Below are 18,021 nucleotides of genomic sequence, written 5' to 3' on the forward strand. Positions count from 1 at the left end.
ATCAAAAGGGAATACGTTTGGTGTGTGGCTCTAAAAAGTGTCAATTCATTTCTAAGCATAAAAGTGGGGGAGATATACAAAAGTTTTTGTCTGGGAGTAAAATTACAACAACTGGAATACCAGGGGAGTTACACCGACCGGGGTATTCTTTCTGTGGACCAGGAACAAACCTGGACAAAAGATTAGATGAGGCTGACAATCCTAAACCTTGGTCGAAACCTCCAAATAGTGTTGATTGTTGTGTGTGTGTGGCCAAATAGTGTTGAAACCTCCAAAACCAAATAGTTGTGTGTGTGAAGCACGATAACGATTATGGAAATACCACTACGAATGAATGAATGAATGATCGTTTTTAAGGCCATGTTCCCCGCTAGAGCAGGGGTTAGCCTTGCGGGCCCCATGACAATCATGGTTCCCTGTTTGAGGCAATGTTTTTATGGCCGGATGCCCTTCCTGGCACCAACCCTTAGTCGCCTCTTACGATGTGCAGGGATACGGTGTACCTATTGTTCCGTGTTCCTCCCCGACCTCCTGGTCTCGGTATACCTCCGAAACCCGGGAGGAGCCACGGCAGGAAAATATGTTATTCCGTGTTGAAATCAATATGGAAACCACACCGAGAGTTATCAACAAACCAATAATGTATTTAAAATGACACAGGGATAACGATACAACAATGATAGCAATCAACCATACAATCAATATATCTTAGGATGGTACCACCACTGAAATCACCTAACTCACTACGCTCCCAGCGAATGGAACAGAACACTCCTCAATGTCTCTGTAAGAGGCGAAGAGGCGATGCAGCGAGTAAGGAGGTGTAGGCAAGGCATGGACCGTCACGTGGTCCAAACCAACAGCAAACTGGCGGTGGAAAGAGAAATCCCAAAGACGCGATCCAGACGTGCACATTCACCGATCGATCAGCGAACCGCAGTGTAATTTCAAACGCCGCTTTAGTGCACACCCATCCCCGGCAGACCACCGGAGGGTGAGACCAGCTGACGCGGCAAAAACCTTTTCCAGTGAACGACGCGCGAGGGTCAAAATGGCGGCCGGCTCTTACTCGAGCCGGAGCCTCCAGACGAGGATTCTCCGGAACCTCAATGCCTATACCTGACTATGCAGGTTTTTCAATACTCCCGCGATAACACCAATCGCATAAAATTCCTTTCACAGACTCAAAGTTCCCTCGCGACGTTCGCTCGACCACGCTCGTTACGGAGCTTCAAGACACGCGTCTTTCCACTTCTTCCTCACGCCTTCTTCCTCTTCTCTGTCGTCGTCTTCCGGTGCTCGATCCTGTTTCCTGTCTCGTTTTTCCATGAGCGCTTTTAACCTTTTAACCACAATAACCATTTCCCTTAAACAACAATAACCATAATCGCCATTTCCTTCAAACCCCCATTAATAATAATAATAATAATACATAGAACCAGAAGGGTTTCAAGTGGATGAAAACCACAACAGCGGAAGGGACGAATCCGTAACACTATTCTAAACTGGGTACGGGTAAGCGGGGTACGCCACTACATTGGATGAAGAACATGAAGCCGACAGAGAAATGTTGTATAATTTGTCTTTGATAGAAAATCCAACGTTGAGAGAGAAAGTCGACAGGTTTATTGTGAAAAAATTGATGTGTTAAATTGAAACTTGGTCTTGGTTATCCAGGTGTTTCACCCTCAAAAAACTCTTAAGCTCTCATGATGTTTTCAAGACCGAGGAGCTTTTGGTTAATGAATTACATAAACCTATAATCACAAAGTTTAAAAGAAGGAAGGTTTATTCCAAGGGTGTTGATTACATCTGGTCCGCTGATTTGATTGAATTAAATAATGATAAGGGATACAAGTATGCTTTAACCGTTTTTTAAACCGTTTTAATTAAAAAAAAAATTCAACTTTTTAAAAACAATTCAATGATATATAATACAAGATAAATGAGTCTGTGAGGTATGACATTCATTCAAAAATTGACCTCACATTCAAAATCCCATCCCTAACCCAACCCCAACATAATATATATATTTTTCTCTTCTCCCAATTCTGTCTTTCAAGGTTTTCAAGTTTGAAGTAGTAGAAATGGGAAGGAATAATTTTCCAGCATTTTCTTCCTCGAACGTTCTTGATATTGCTGAAATATATGTAAAAAAATACATTACTTATCTAATACTGAATTAAATAACAAATATAATTGAATTTATTTTCAATGGCGTCATTAAACAAAAAACATTGTTCATTACTTGTGCGACCCATCTTGGAGACTCTTTGGATGATAAAGCAGAGTCTCCAAAATGAAACCAGTTTTCAAAGTCTCCAAGGCAAAACTCTTTTTCCTGATTTTATAAAATTTAGTGAGTCTCCAAGGTAGGCTCCACATTTAGAATCATCTCGGCAGAACTCATAATATGTTTTTCCCAAATTTAGTGAGTCTCCAAGGTCGGCTCCACAGTTAGAACCATCTAGGCAGACCTCATAATGTTTTTCCCAAATTTAGTGAGTCTCCAAGGTATAACTCTTTGGCTGGGTCATCAGGATAGAACTCATTCTGTGGGTCTTGGTTGCTCAAAAGGTCTTCAAACAAATCAATCATTTCTCCCCAAGTTGTGGTGAAAGTGGTATTTTCATATTGCATCTCAGATACAATTTCCTGTGAGAGAAAATAACAATGTAATAATTTAATAAAATATTATTATATATACCAGCAACAGTGCCCGCCCTATGGGCGGGGCTTCATTTGGGAAGCCCAAATGAAAAGGTAAAATATCAGAAATTGAAGGTTTTTTTTTATTTTAAACGATTCATATAAACATCCATTGAATCATATCACACACAAATCATCAAAATCTAAACAGTACATGGCTAAACAGCACATGGACGATCACGTACCACATACGTCTCGCGTCTCACTCGCTCTCATGTTGTCCCGATAATGATCCTTCCGCAGGTTCACCGACGGAAACCTTGTTACGACTTTTACTTCCTCTAGACAGTTGAGTTCGCTCATCTTTTCGGTGCACCGGCATGAGCCGAGAACGGCCCGTGCAGGGGCTGATCCGAGGATCTCATCAAACCATCCGATCGGTAGTAGTGACGTGCGGTGTGCACAAAGGACAGGGACTTAATCAACGCGAGCTGATGACTCGTGCTTCCTGGGAATTCCTTGTTCGTGGGACAATGTCTCAAGCCCCAGTCCCCATCACGGATGGGGCTCAGCGGTTTACCAGAGCATGACGGCGAAGGGCAAGGTACACGCTGGCCCGTCCAGTGGAGCGCGCGTGCGGCCCCGGACATCAAAGGGCATTAAACGTTCATTAAAAATTAAACGTTCATCAAACATTCAACGTTCATTAAAGGATTCCGAAACAAAAAACATTACGAAATTACGTTCACTCCGTCACGTCAAACACTACCGTGAACACATACATCATCACAATTTCGTCACAATGAGAACATCGTCACAATGAGCGTTATGTGAACACGAATGTTATGCGGGAGTCCAAACCTTTGAATGCTGGAGACCAAAGCTTAAATTGGGAAAACTAAATAGCCTCTTTTACTCCCAGGGGTCCCAGGATTACCCACCCAAAATATCTTTGCGGTCGGTTCAGCAGTTTTTACGTTACCTTCGAACAGACCGACGGACATTTGGTGAATTAGAGTAAGATAAATCAAACTTTGTAAAAAAAAAACAAACAAAAAAAAAACTTTTTTCAACTTTTTTTTAAACAATTCAATGATATATAATACAAGATAAATGAGTCTGTGAGGTATGACATTCATTCAAAAATTCACCTCACTTTAATAACCCATCCCTAATATAATCTTTTTTTTTCTTACCTCTTCTCCCAATTCTGTCTTTCAAGGCCTTCAAGTTTGAAGAAGTAGAAATAGGAAGAAATAGTTTTCCAGCATTTTCTTTCCCGAACTTTCTTGATATTGCTGAAATATATGTAAAAATAAAAATATATTTATCTAATATTGAATTAAATAACATATATATAAGTAGGGGAGAAATGTTGCTTCTGGACCACCTCCATTTAACATGGGAAATCCCTATCTAATGTCGTTTACCCCCCTGTATTTCCCACTTTTCGGTAAACACCCCTATTAATCCAAAAGACTCTATGAGCCTTTTGACCCATGAGCTTATTGACCCAATTGATCTACTTGGGCTAATACACCAGGCAGCTTGGAACCAATCCTTCATTGTCCCCACGAACCTTTTGACATATCATCTGGCAGTTTAATCTTTGACCCCCCTGTGATCCTTCTGGCCCACTCACACAACGACCCTACAAATATTTGTTTATGCGTGGGAAATAATTTAATTCTCCTACAACTCTCCTCACCGTCTAATACATTAACAAAAAATATGTTTGAGTTTGGTTCTTTATTAAGATATTTTAACTGAGCTAAGATAAAATGGTAAACCTCCCTCAATGTTCTTGTTTGAGCGCCTCCAGTGCCACATACCATTTTTAAATTAAAGTATATATTTTCCTGACAACCATCAAAGTTTTCCGTCCACTCAAAAATATTTCCATCTTTTTTACCCAATTCACCGGTATTTAAATTAATTCTCTTATTTGTTTTGTAAATTGTTTTACCAGTTGCCTTTTCAATTATACCTATTTGATATTTTTCACATTCGTTATGTTTTCCATTTATATACCAAGGTTGATTACACCTCCACTCTTTAGTCTGGTTGGTACTTGGTTCTATCATTTATTTATTTATAAAAAAAGGCGGCGGTAGCCCTTAAAATCCCTAACCCCATTAACTTATCACTAATATATGGATGGTTGTTGTTTAATGGCTTATCAGTTTTGTTTTTTGTAATTCTTGCGAGTAAAATGAACCCAAGATTTCTTCTCCATTTAAATCATATAATTTGTAGGTCCAAGGGACTGTATCCATTACATCAATGATTTTAAATAATTCACGAGTCCATTTTTGTGTATAACCTTTCTCAAAATGGCTTTTCCATTTGTATATTCTTACAATATCACCAACTTTGAACTTGGGCTTTCTCAAATTAATCTCCTTTTCATATTCTAATTTTGTAAATGTTTCTGATGGTTTTGATTTTGTTGATGAATGAACTGTATTATTGTAATTATCTACAATATCCTGAATTAAATACACCCATTTTTGAGAACCGAGTTGTGTGAATTTTTTATATAATTTCTCTTTTAAAGTACGATTAAAACGCTCAATAACAACTGCCTTTCCTTCATTAAAGGTGCTGTATAATTTAATACCCTTCCCCTTAAGAAATTTCATGAATATTTTGTTATAGAACTCTGTTCCCTCATCAGTCCATAACTTCTTTGGTTTCCTTTTATCCCGATCAAATATTAGCTTAAAGGCTAACATTAAAGTATCACCCCTTTTATTTTTTAAAGGGACAACCCAGGCAAATCTACTCCTCAAATCAATAACGGTTAAAGCATACCTGTATCCCTTATCATTATTTAGTTCGATTAAATCAGCGGACCATATGTGGTCGGTGTATTTAGAATAAACTTTCCTTCTTTTAAACTTTGTGATTATAGGTTTATGTAATTCATTAGCCAAAAGCTCCTCAGTCTTGATAACATCATTGGAGTTTAATAGTTTTTTGGGAAATAACCAAGACCAAGTTTCAATTTAACACTTATCATTTTTTTCACAATAAACCTATCAACTTTCTCTCTCAATGTCGGATTTCGTATCAAAGACAAATTATACAACATTTCTCTGTCTGCTTCATGTTTTTCATCCAATGTGGTGGTATCCCCATAAGCCATATCATGCTTCATACACACTTCATCAACCCTATTTTTTGGTCTGGACCAAGGTTTAGGATTGTCAGCCTCATCTAATCTTTTATCCAAGTTTGTTCCTGGACCACAGAAAGAATACCCTGGAAGGTGTAATTCCCCTGGAATTCCAGTTGTTGTAAATTTACTTCCTGACAGAAACTTTTGTATGTCTCCTCCTCTTTTAGGAGAGATGAATTGACACTTTTTAGAGCCACACACTTGACATATTCCTTTTTGATAAACTCTATTATTTTTAGCTTTAACATACAATACACTTTTAGATTTAGTTTTCTTTTTACATTTGAGACAATAACTCATATTTATTTATCAGAAAAATTCCGACAAAGTATCAAAACCTTTTTGGTTTTCAACATATACATTTCAATCTTTATTTTTAAAACATAAAGAATCCTAAGGAATGCCTTCACTCTCTCCTCCATTTATTTACAAATAAAAACTAAGTAAAGTCAATAGCATCATCAATCACATAATCTTTTCCTTCTTCTTCTTCTTCTTCTTCTTCACCACTTTCTCGTGTAAATCTCCTCCCTGAAATTGAACTCATCTCAGCCGTTTTTAAAACCAATATCTTCACAAGAGTCATTCTTTCTTTATTTTCCTCTTCGGTGCGTTGAGATTGATTTATTTGCTGTAATACATTCAATCTTTTACGAATCTCACTGATTTCCATCTTTTTATACTTTTCCTCCCCGTCCTCCTTCTCCTTCTCCTTCTCTTCTTCAACTCCTTCCTCAGCCCTTGCAACCCTTGAGTTTGAGCCCCAAAGAATATTATACATGTACTCATCTGGATTTTCAGATATTCTTGTATCTATAATTATTTTTTTCATAATAGGATACCAATAAGATTTGTTGACGATTTCTAAAAGAGTTTTATATTTCATAACTTTGAGAAGTTCATTTTTATTTAATATTTTTAACAAGTCTCTATTTGTGGGTTTAGCAATATCAGTATAAGGCCAGTTTTTAATGACAAAATTTCCATGTGTATGTTCCAATTCGTACGGTATGTAAAACCGAGCCCCCTTTTCTTGTAGGTATCCCTGAATACAAAAATTATAATTCTCTTGTAGTCTTCTTCCTGCCATTTATGTATCAGAAATATATGTGAGATTAATATTATGACAGGTAATACCACCCCATCTTCCCACTACCAAATCGGTTTGTATTCCTCGGCTTTCTATCCTTATCTCATTACCATCCTTCTTTGTTATATAAACTATTGTTTTGCTGTCATATGATTTTTTATTCTTAAAATCATGTATTCGTTGTTTACTAATTGTACTTCCACATAACTCCTCATCCTCACCAAGTGGATAATATTCTTCTTTACGAGACTGATTCAAATCATGTAGGTCTTCTAAGTTTATTGAAAAAGACCAATTATACCCAAAATCAGGCATATCATACCCCCATTTATTAATTCTCATATTAACTATATGTCCTTCTTTATAAAATTCAATTGTAAGTAGGTGGTTAAATTCAATGAGGAAAGGTGTATGGTTAGTATAACCAGATGTTGTGGTTGTAAATTTTACTTGTTTCACAAAACGTGCTGTTTTCTTTAAAAAATATATATTGTGATAAATCACTAAATCTAATTAAGTCATTCGCATCTGTAGGGTTTGGATAATTGATTAATTTATAAGTATTCTTCATATTAATATTTTTACTTACACTATATTTTTGTCGTTCAGCCTGTGCCTTTGTATAATAATTTGATAAATCAATATCCTGAGAGGATTTTCCAAAGATAGAACCATCTTTTCCAACATAAGTCATTTATATTAGATTAAAAACGATATCATAAAAATTTTCATTATTGTTGAGTTGAAATAATACATATAAACATAATTGACCACAACATTTAGAATTAATTTCTTGAACTTGAAATGTTTGATAAACACCATTCTGTAAGAATTGTATTACTTCAACAGGTGGTGGCATACCATAACTATCAAAATAATATTTATCCTGACTATTATGAATACAAACCCAATGAGAACCATTCTGTGTGTCTAAATTCATAATAATATTCTTTGTATTCTTATTTATATGTATTAATTCATCTCTCATACAAATAACCACATTATCAATTTTTAGTGTTTTACAATACTTAGCTAGTTCTATATTTGACGTTGTATTCTTTCCAAATTGTTTAAACCATTTATCCATTTATTTATGAGAAAGATACAATCCATTACCTCGTTTAGTTAGTTTAACACCCGCTTGAGCGATAGAGGAAAGCATTTCTCCAACCAACAATCTAACTTTATCAGGCAGTGGGTGAGTAAAATCCACAATTACACCACTTCCACTAATTTGTTTCTCCAACTCCTTGTTATGTCTTTCCAATTCTTTTTGAGCTTTAAGTTGTGCCTTCCTTTCGTTAGCAGTTTTTACCGCTGTTGAAATACCACCAGTCAATGCTCCCGCCGCACTTAAACCAGCAAGTAAAGGAATTAGAAATGGGAGAAATCCTCCACTCGTTTCCCGTGTTGAATATTTCTTCAACATAGGTTTTGTCATTTTAATTTTAAGTGAACCAGTATCATTTAGTGTTTTTACTTGTGTGTGTGTGAGTAAAACATCAATTCTTACAGCTCCTTTTCTTTGAATTGTATTAACATTAATAATACAAGGCTTTTGATTTTGAATACAAGATGTTAATTTATTAAGATTGATTTGATTAACATATACCCCAACCATTTATTTATGAGAAAAACCTATGTGATATTAATCATAACACCATTATCTGTATTAATCTGCAATTCTGTTTCCTCCAAAAGTAAACAATAAGCATCAACTTCTTCATTCTCTCCTCTTTCAATGTATAGAGAAGTATCCACTCTATTAGACTTTATAGTTTCTTTTTGAGAACTCAGGTCAATTGTATAGATTGTATAAAGTTTTTTAAATGCAACCATATCCAAAATAGGATCATTATTACCGTTGCTTTCACACACCTTTTGGTAGGACTTGTAGGCTTCCGCATAATCATTTTTTTCCCAATCAATTTCCAATCTATCTCGTGGATAAAATGTACCATCAAGTGAAACCCGAAGTTGTTTCACCTTAGCATTATCACTCAGGGCATTATTCTTATTAGTACCGTCCTCTCCATCTGGTTTTTTAAAAATGAGCCAGAGGTATCGTGGCTTTCCTTGAAGAACACCCAAATTCCAAGTGTAGGTAGTGTGTTCCAGTTTAACGTGTTGACATCTTCTTTTAAGGTATGATACATTTAGCGGTTTCTTTGAGTTAAGTCTTCTATTTAACATCTCTTCCGTTTTAAGATTAGGAGTATATTCACTGATATACCAACACAAATCATTAATAACAAATTTATTGTTGTCTCCAAAAGCATTTTCATCCCCAAAAAGCAACCTATTTACATTATCATTCCTTTGTAGTTGAAATCTAATTTTAAGACCATACAAAACTTTGTCATAATCACAAAATCCAAATATACCTTTCAGAGGTACTGCTACGGTAAAACTATTCTCTGGTTTTGTGTCATCATTATACATTGCCTTCCTTTGACTATAACCAGGGTCAGCATTTGTTCCCGTTGACATATCAGGAATAAAACCTTCAACAGCTCCCTTACCCATTCTATCACTAAACGAATATAGTGTAAATTTCATCATTTCAGATGTAGCAGAGACATAATCAACCGCTTCAACCTCTTGTGTTCCAATATACAGGCGAACACTATCAAACATTTTCCAGAAGAAATCATTTACGAGTGTAGCATTAGTATTATTCGCAGCCTTAGTGAATTTAAATTTACACAGCAAGAAACTATCAGCTATATTCAAGTAAGTTTGTTGATTATTTATTTCAAAACTTTTTGTTCCGTTTAAATTCCAGTCTGTTCCTGTAATAGCATTTACCTTAAAATAGTCTTCCTTTTTAGTGGAGTTTGAAATGATAATCGTATCATCCAAATCATAGATACTATCAATCGCTTCCATACTTGTATTTATATAGTATTAAAATCGTTGAAACCCTGACCCAAGTATTTTAATGATTTTTTGTCGTTCTTGTGAAGATAGTTGAGTTTTACCTTTTTTTATTTCTTTGATTGCTTGTAATTTATGAGACTCCTTTTGAGCATCTTTTATACTCTTTATAGCACCCGCAACTGAACCCACGGCAGAAGCAGTTGAACCAATTAGGTCTTTATGTTTAAGGATGGTTGAACCAATACCCATTAGAGTATCAATTATACCATCTCCTTTATTTCGAAATTGATGACCAACACCCCGTTCTCTCTTAGGTTTATAGTATCCTTTACCCATTGTATAGTATGATGAAAGGTACATGCCCTCCCCTGTAATTATTTTATATTTTCCCAACTCGTGTTTTCTCACAATAACCATTATTTATTTATTGAAAAACTTCACGTAGGTGTATTCTGATGGATATAATTTCATCATTAAAGGATATCATACGATTATCTTGGTCGGTTATCCTAAAATTTACTCTGTATATGGTTTTTCCTGACACAGGTAAATAGACAAGATTTTTTGGTTCCATATTAAATTTATAACCAATCGGGGTTGAGTATGCACTGAATGAAAATATTGTATTTGTTCTTATTCCATCGTTATAAGCACCATCAATCAAATCACAATGAATTAATACTGAATTTATACCGGAGGATATTTGGATAACATTATCACTGTAAAACGTCCCGTTAGTTTCAATCTTTTTTGAAGAGAAACCCAATAGCTCTCTGAACGAATTTTCAATCGAGAAATCAACTTTATAATTATTTTTAAGTTTAATAGTTGATTTTGAAGTGTGTTTTTGAATATCTATTACAATATTTTTTGGTTCATCACCTTTTTCTTTCATAAGGCGAGAGACTTCAGAAGATATTTGAGAAATCTCGTAAGCTCCGGGTGAAACGATTATAGTTTTATATCCACTTCCTGGATTATAACTAAACTTGTTGTTTTTCTCTGTGATATTAAACAAGGTATTATAAGTTTCCATTGACAATAAAGATGCCTCATATGAGGTAAGGGGGTCAAGTTGTAGTGGGTAAGGGAATGAAGCTGTGTAATCGCTCGTTGTGAAATTAAAACTAAGAATTGTGCTTCTCATCTTATTTAATATCTAATAAAATATCTTTGTACTGACATTTATTAATTATTTTCATGTTCATCAACTGATCTAAAATGGCTGAGGCTTCATTAAAACAATTGTTGTTTCCAGCCTTCTTACTACCTAACAACAATAATAGCCTATTAACTAATTGTGATGGGTCATTTGGAAGAAAACTAACACCTGAACCAAGCTTACTTAAAGCATCAATAATATGTTTCTCCTTCTCATTCTTCTTACTTTTACCAGCAACAGAAACTCCATAATCAAGTGCATTTAGCAACTCAATATACTTTCTATCTTCCTCTCTTTCCATATCAAGTGGTTCCTCAAAATATTTTGAACCGCTGAATCCGGGGTTTGTTAGAAGAAACATTAATCTTGGAGTTAATTTAACATTTGGTTGAGTAGAACTCAAGAACATCAATTCATCATTAAATATCAATACCTTTTCTTCCACAAGATGAAACACTGCTGGTTCTTCTGTTGGAATGAGACCTGCTCTGGTTTTTGAACCCACCGAATATTCATTGTTTTGAAGAGCTTCCACAACATAATTAGGGGGTTGATTTACCTCCTCAAGTTTCCGAAATAATCCCTCGTCATCATATTCTAATTCACCAAGTTCTTGTTTTGTTATCTGACTAAAATCTTTGAGCATTTGAAGTTTTTTTGGAGTAAATTCTACCGTGGGAACTGTAGGGTGTTGAGTTTTTAAAAGCGGTTTAAAAAATTTCTCTTGTTTTCTTTCAAAGGCTTCTTCACCAGTTAGTTTCTGTCTCCATTTCTTCTTTATCTCTTCCTGTTGTTTAACAACTTTTGAAACTAATTGTTGATGTTCCTTAAACTTTCTTTCTCTTTCTTCTGCATTCATTTAGTATTGAAAAATATCATTTAGTATCTCATCTTGTTTCACAACAATATATTTATATTTTCCAATCGTGTGTTTCATATAATTTTCAAATTCTTTTTTACTACATAACGTAGAGCAATTATCTCTCCAAAAATTATTTACATCTATTGAATTTAACTTAAATAAAATAAAAGTATTAGCATTGTTTCTTATTGAGCGCCGGGGGAGTTGAAAATATGACCGACTAAGATAAATACAATTACAAGAAGAATGTCTCCCTCTTGTATAGTAGCTATCCATTACTGTTTGGTTTCTCTCATTAACACAATCATCAAAGATGACGAGGTTCTTTTCTGATTTATCTAAATCTTGAGGTGAAGGTATATCATCCGTATTATCACTGAGAATACAAGTTATGGGTTTTGGGTTAGGTTCCTGTGTATAACAAAATAGTTGTATTATATCCTCAATATTAAAATCATTTAGTTTGTTTTGAAGTTTAAATAAACCGATAATGTTTTCCTTTGTAAGACCTGCATTAAAACCCTGTGAGAGTAGTTGATACTCGGGTTGAAAACTTGACTTTGTAAAAATTATTAAATTATCATAATCTAAAAAGTTGGGGGTAAGGAGCATCTTTAAAAGCAAACAGGTTTTTCCACATCCGCTTGAACCAACTATTAGACATCTCAATGAATTTGGAATGTTTTTATGGTTATTAAATTTTATCTTATTTTCCCAAACGGGTAAAAAATCATTCATTTATATATTTGGAAAACATGGCATCTAACTTTTTTTGAGTTATTTTAGAAACTCTATATTTTATCCTGAGTTCAGGTTTAATTTCAAAATAATCCATTATTTTGTTTATATAGTATCTTGTATTAACATTTCCATTAAATTTATTTTGAATAATAAATATCATTAAACCCTTATACATTTCCCCAATACAAATCGTCTCTTCCCTTGTAAGAAATGGTGTATTATCACCATAATGCTTAACATTCATCTCTCTTATTAATCTTGTAAAGTAATTCATTTTTGGTCCTAATTTAAAAGAGTTATATATTTTTCTATATTTTTTATTATCATTAATTAGAAGATAATCACAGAAAATACATTGTTTATATGTTTCTGATTCTGTATTAAGCCCCCCTCTATCACAAGCCGGACAATTCTCTAATTTATCATATGGAGAGTCTGGAAATTCTAAATATCCTTCAGAACTTATCATATTTATGTGGTAAATTTTTACTTAAACTAAATGCAAGTTTATTCATTAATAAATACAATGTTTCAAAGCACAAAAGACAAATTTCAATCAATCTCTACTTCGGTGGAAGATATAGAAAAATATGTCAAAGATGTTAAATTGAACAAAGATAAATATGGAAATTTTTGGGTAAAACCAATTATGGAAAATAACATGAGCCCCTTTATTTCATTTAAAGGAAGAGCTCTAACTATACCTGGAAAGACATCCATTAAAGTAAATCTAACAAAAGTTTCTCCTCTACTCCTGGCAATTTATTCAAAGCTTGAAAAAGTGATTGACCACGATACTTTGAAAAAGAATGATAAGACCATTAATAATTCTAGAGGAGACATTTGTATTTTCTTTAATAATCCAAAGGGTGTAGATCTAAGTAAAATGAATGATGTTAATATTTCTGGTGAAATGTCATTTCGTTCTATGATAGTTAGAGATTATTTAAAGATAACTTTTGATATAAAAATTGTAGAGATTGAATCTGTTAATGAAAGAAAGTATATAGATATTGATGGGAATATTTTTCTTGCTAATTAAATATGAGTCAATACAGCAGTGAAGATTTTACTATTTCATTGAACTCGAACGATGGTGATGATACTAATAGTTTGTGCTCAAATGATAGTTATGATACTAATAGTTTGTGCTCAAATGATAGTTATGAGAGTAGCTTTATTGATGACTCTGAGTATTCATGTGATAGTTATGACTTCGATGATTCTGAGTGAAAAAGTGTTTTAGTTTAAGCACAGTGATATATATAAAACGGAGCTGCAAAGCTCAAAAGTGCTTTATTTAAAGCACAGTGATATATATAAAACACCACGTTTTCTCACGCTATAAATATGGTTTATTGTGATACTTGCGAGAAGGAAGTAAAATATTATAAACAACATATTCTCACCACAAAACATACATACAACATTCTTAACAAACTTTCCCCTCTTCCACCTAAAACAAAACATTGTAAGGTCTGTAAAACAACCGTCCTCAAGAAGGGGTTTAAAGCCCATCTTAAAACTAACAAACACTTGTCAAATTTTATCACAACTAAAAACTCTGATGGTGCTTTCAAAGGACATATTAAAATAAGAGTCTTTTACTTCAAACCTCCTGAACCAGAGTCTATAGTTGATGCTGTAGAAATAGTCAAACCTGCTGTTCAAACATTGATTGAAAAAACACTAAAAGAAATGAAACCACTTAAATTTTATATGGGGGTAAAATTAGAAATGACAAAGGACGAAGGAGTTATAGATACACCATACATGAGAACTGAGCCACACTTTATATCTTCATATCAAGATTTTAAAACATCAGGAGTCTATGATGAACTTATTAAACAAGAGCAAGATGTGGATAATTCAATCGTAGGAAGTGGATTCAATATAGGAAAAATTATTTACATAGACATTCTTTTTCTTAAATCAGATCCTCTAAAAGCTTCTTCTTACATTGATTTACCCAGTGTTATCAAAAATAGAAAAGCAGTTATCAATATCAAAAATAAAGACAATAAATGTTTTCTCTGGTCTATTTTAGCACACTTACATCCACAAGATAGTCATGTTGAAAGAGTATCTCATTATAAAAAATATGAGAATACATTAAATACAAAAGATCTAAAGTTTCCGATGACTTTAAATGATATTCCTAAATTTGAAAAGATGAATAATTTATCAGTTAATGTTTATGGTTTAACAGAAACAAACAACATTCAGGTTTTAAAGCTTTCTGACAATTGTAAACAAACTCATATTAATCTTCTATATTTTAATTCAGAGGAAAATTCACATTATACATACATCAAAGATATTGCTAAATTAATAAAACCACAAGTCTGTAAGAGAACAAATAAAATATATATTTGTTTGCGTTGTCTTAACTTCTTCAATTCACAAGAAAGATTAGATAAACATTCAAATTATTGTGGCGAACATAAATCAACGGTAATCAATATGCCTAAAGAAGGCTCAAAGATCACATTCAAAGATGAAAATAAAAAGATCAAACATCCATTTGTTATATATGCTGATTTTGAAAGTATTTTAGAAAAAATTGATACTGCTTCTCCAGATCCAAAAGAATCATACACAAATAAATATCAAAAACATACTCCTTGTGGTTTTTCTTATTATATCAAATCATCCGTTGGTGATAAATATAACAAGTTAGAGACGTATAGAGGCTCAAATACCCCAGAGGAGTTTGTGAAACGACTAGAAAAAGACTGTGTTCGATTAACCAAGATAATGAGAGAAACCAATAAACCAATGACCTTAACAAGTAAAGAAAAAAGGGAATTTATAAAAAACAATGTCTGTCATATTTGTGAGGAGAAAATTGGTAAAGGTCTAAAGGTTAGAGATCATTGTCATTTCACTGGTAAATATAGAGGTCCGGCTCATCAAAGTTGTAATATTAATTATAAACTCCCCTCTTTCATTCCTGTCTTTCTTCATAACAACGCTCATTATGATACACATCTATTTATCAAGGAACTCTCAAAGACTTCTGGAAGTATCTCAGCAATTCCAAACACGGATCAGAAATACATTTCATTCACAAAAACAATTCACACATCTCCTATTACTCATATCAGATTTCTTGATACATTTAAATTCATGGCAAGTCCATTGGCTAACTTGGTTCAAAATCTCAAAGAGTTTCCATGTCTTTCAGAGTATTTTTTAGATAAAGATTTTCTAACACAAAAGGGAATTTACCCCTATGACTATATGGACTCATTTGAGAGATTCAATGAAACACAACTTCCTTCAAAAGAAAATTTCTATAACAAATTAAACAACAGTAATATATCCGATAAAGATTATGTACATGCACAAAATGTTTGGGAAAAATATAACATCAAGAATCTTGGCGAGTATCACGATTTGTATCTCAAAACTGATGTGCTTTTATTGGCCGATGTATTTGAAGCCTTTAGATCTGTTTGTCGCACTGGATATGGATTGGATCCTGCTCACTATTACACTGCTCCTGGATTGGCTTGGAGCGCGATGTTAAAAATGACAAAACAAGATTTGGATTTGATAACCGATGTTGATATGCTTTTGATGATTGAAAAGGCAAAGAGGGGAGGAATTTCACAAGTCTGTTCAAAGAGATATGCTAAAGCAAATAACAAGTACATTCCAAATTATGATCCATCGGTAGAGAGCTCCTACTTGATGTATTATGATGCGAACAACCTGTATGGCTGGGCAATGTCTCAGGCTCTTCCTTATGGAAAACTTAGATGGGTAAAGGAAAAAGATTACAAAAAGGTTTTACAAGATGTATGTATCTCTACACAAAAAGAATTGGATGATTCAAAGGTTGGTTATTATTTTGAGGTCGATTTGAAATATCCAGAGGAACTTCATAACCTACACAAAGATCTCCCATTTGCTTGTGAAAAGGAAAGTCCAAAGAAGGAGTGGTTAAGTGATTATCAACAATCATTTAATATAGGTGAATCAACAGAAAAATTACTTACTACATTATATAACAAGAAAAATTATGTTCTACACCAAAGAAATTTGCGACAATATTTATCAAAAGGTCTAAGAGTAGAGAAGATCCATAGGGTTCTAAAGTTCAATCAAAGTCATTGGTTGAAGGGGTACATTGATTTTAATACACAAAGAAGAACAGAGTCAAAAACAGATTTTGAGAAAGACTTTTATAAATTGATGAATAATGCGGTCTTTGGTAAGACTATGGAGAATGTGAGGAAAAGACAAAATATCAGACTATCAACATCTTGGGAACAAGCATCAAAATTAATTAATAGACCGAGTTTTACTCGAGCTGAGGTCTTTACTGAGAACTTTTGTGCGATCCATTTGATTAAAGAGAGTATTGAAATGAACAAACCTATTTATATTGGAACAACAATTCTTGATTTATCAAAGTCATTAATGTATGATTACTTTTATAATAACTTGAGGAAGAAATATCAAAATGATGTTAATCTACTTTATATGGATACAGATAGTTTTATTTTGCAAATTAATACTGATGATGTTTATTCAGACATGAAAAAGGACATTAATATCTATGACACTAGTAATTACAGTCCAGAGAGTGAGTTGTTCTCTTCTAAAAATAAAAAGGTGATTGGAAAGTTTAAGGATGAATTAGGAGGAAATGTCATGAGTGAATTTGTGGGATTGAGGTCTAAGGCTTATGCTTATAAATACATTGTGAATAACGTTGAAAAAACTGATAAGAAGTTAAAAGGCATAAAGAAAAATGTCATTAAAGAAACAATAAACTTTAATGATTATTATAACTGTTTAACAACAAAGAAAGAAGAGTTTCGAAAGATTAATGGAATAAGAAGTTATAAACATCAATTATATTCAGAAGAGATAAATAAGAAAGCATTGGGGGCTTTTGATGATAAGAGGTTTATTTTAGAAAATGGAATTGATAGTCTCCCTTATGGTTATATAAGTATATAAGTGATAAGATATATATAAGTGATAAGATATATATAAGTGATAAGATATACATAAGTGATAAGATATATAAGTGATAAGATATATAAGTGATAAGATATAAGTGATAAGATATACATAAGTGATAAGTTAAAAAGGGGGGTTAGGGATTTTAAGGGCTACCGCCGCCTTCTTTATAAATAAATAAATGATAGAACCAAGTATTAACCAGACTAAAGGGTGGAGGTGTAATCAACCTTGGTATATAAATGGAAAACATAACGAATGTGAAAAATATCAAATAGGTATAATTGAAAAGGCAACTGGTAAAACAATTTACAAAACAAATAAGAGAATTAATTTAAATACCGGTGAATTGGGTAAAAAAGATGGAAATATTTTTGAGTGGACGGAAAACTTTGATGGTTGTCAGGAAAATATATACTTTAATTTAAAAATGGTATGTGGCACTGGAGGCGCTCAAACAAGAACATTGAGGGAGGTTT

The 18,021-nt window shown here is 33.4% G+C and overlaps 1 protein-coding gene across 2 annotated transcripts in view; it reads right to left on the reverse strand.

Moving 5' to 3' along the window:
* Nucleotides 1-2,044: 2,044 nt before the first annotated feature.
* LOC137434727 (uncharacterized) overlaps nt 2,045-18,021 on the reverse strand; it is a 17,367-nt gene continuing 1,390 nt past the window's right edge. Inside the window, exons 3-5 of one of the 2 annotated variants that reach the window (XR_013624445.1) lie at nt 3,846-3,947; nt 2,478-2,655; nt 2,045-2,139 (exon numbers count right to left, since the gene is read on the reverse strand). Coding sequence is in view for 1 of the 2 variants with exons in the window: in XM_078784033.1 (XP_078640159.1) it covers nt 2,595-2,655; nt 3,846-3,947 (163 nt within the window). In the remaining variant the exon portion in view is untranslated. Of the gene's footprint in view, nt 2,140-2,223; nt 2,656-3,845; nt 3,948-18,021 lie in introns of those variants that run through there. The other variant, XM_078784033.1, reaches the window with a different exon arrangement.

The sequence above is a fragment of the Myxine glutinosa genome, chromosome 9, assembly GCF_964187855.1.
Source record: "Myxine glutinosa chromosome 9, kmMyxGlut1.1, whole genome shotgun sequence".
Classification (NCBI taxonomy): Eukaryota; Metazoa; Chordata; class Myxini; order Myxiniformes; family Myxinidae; genus Myxine; species Myxine glutinosa.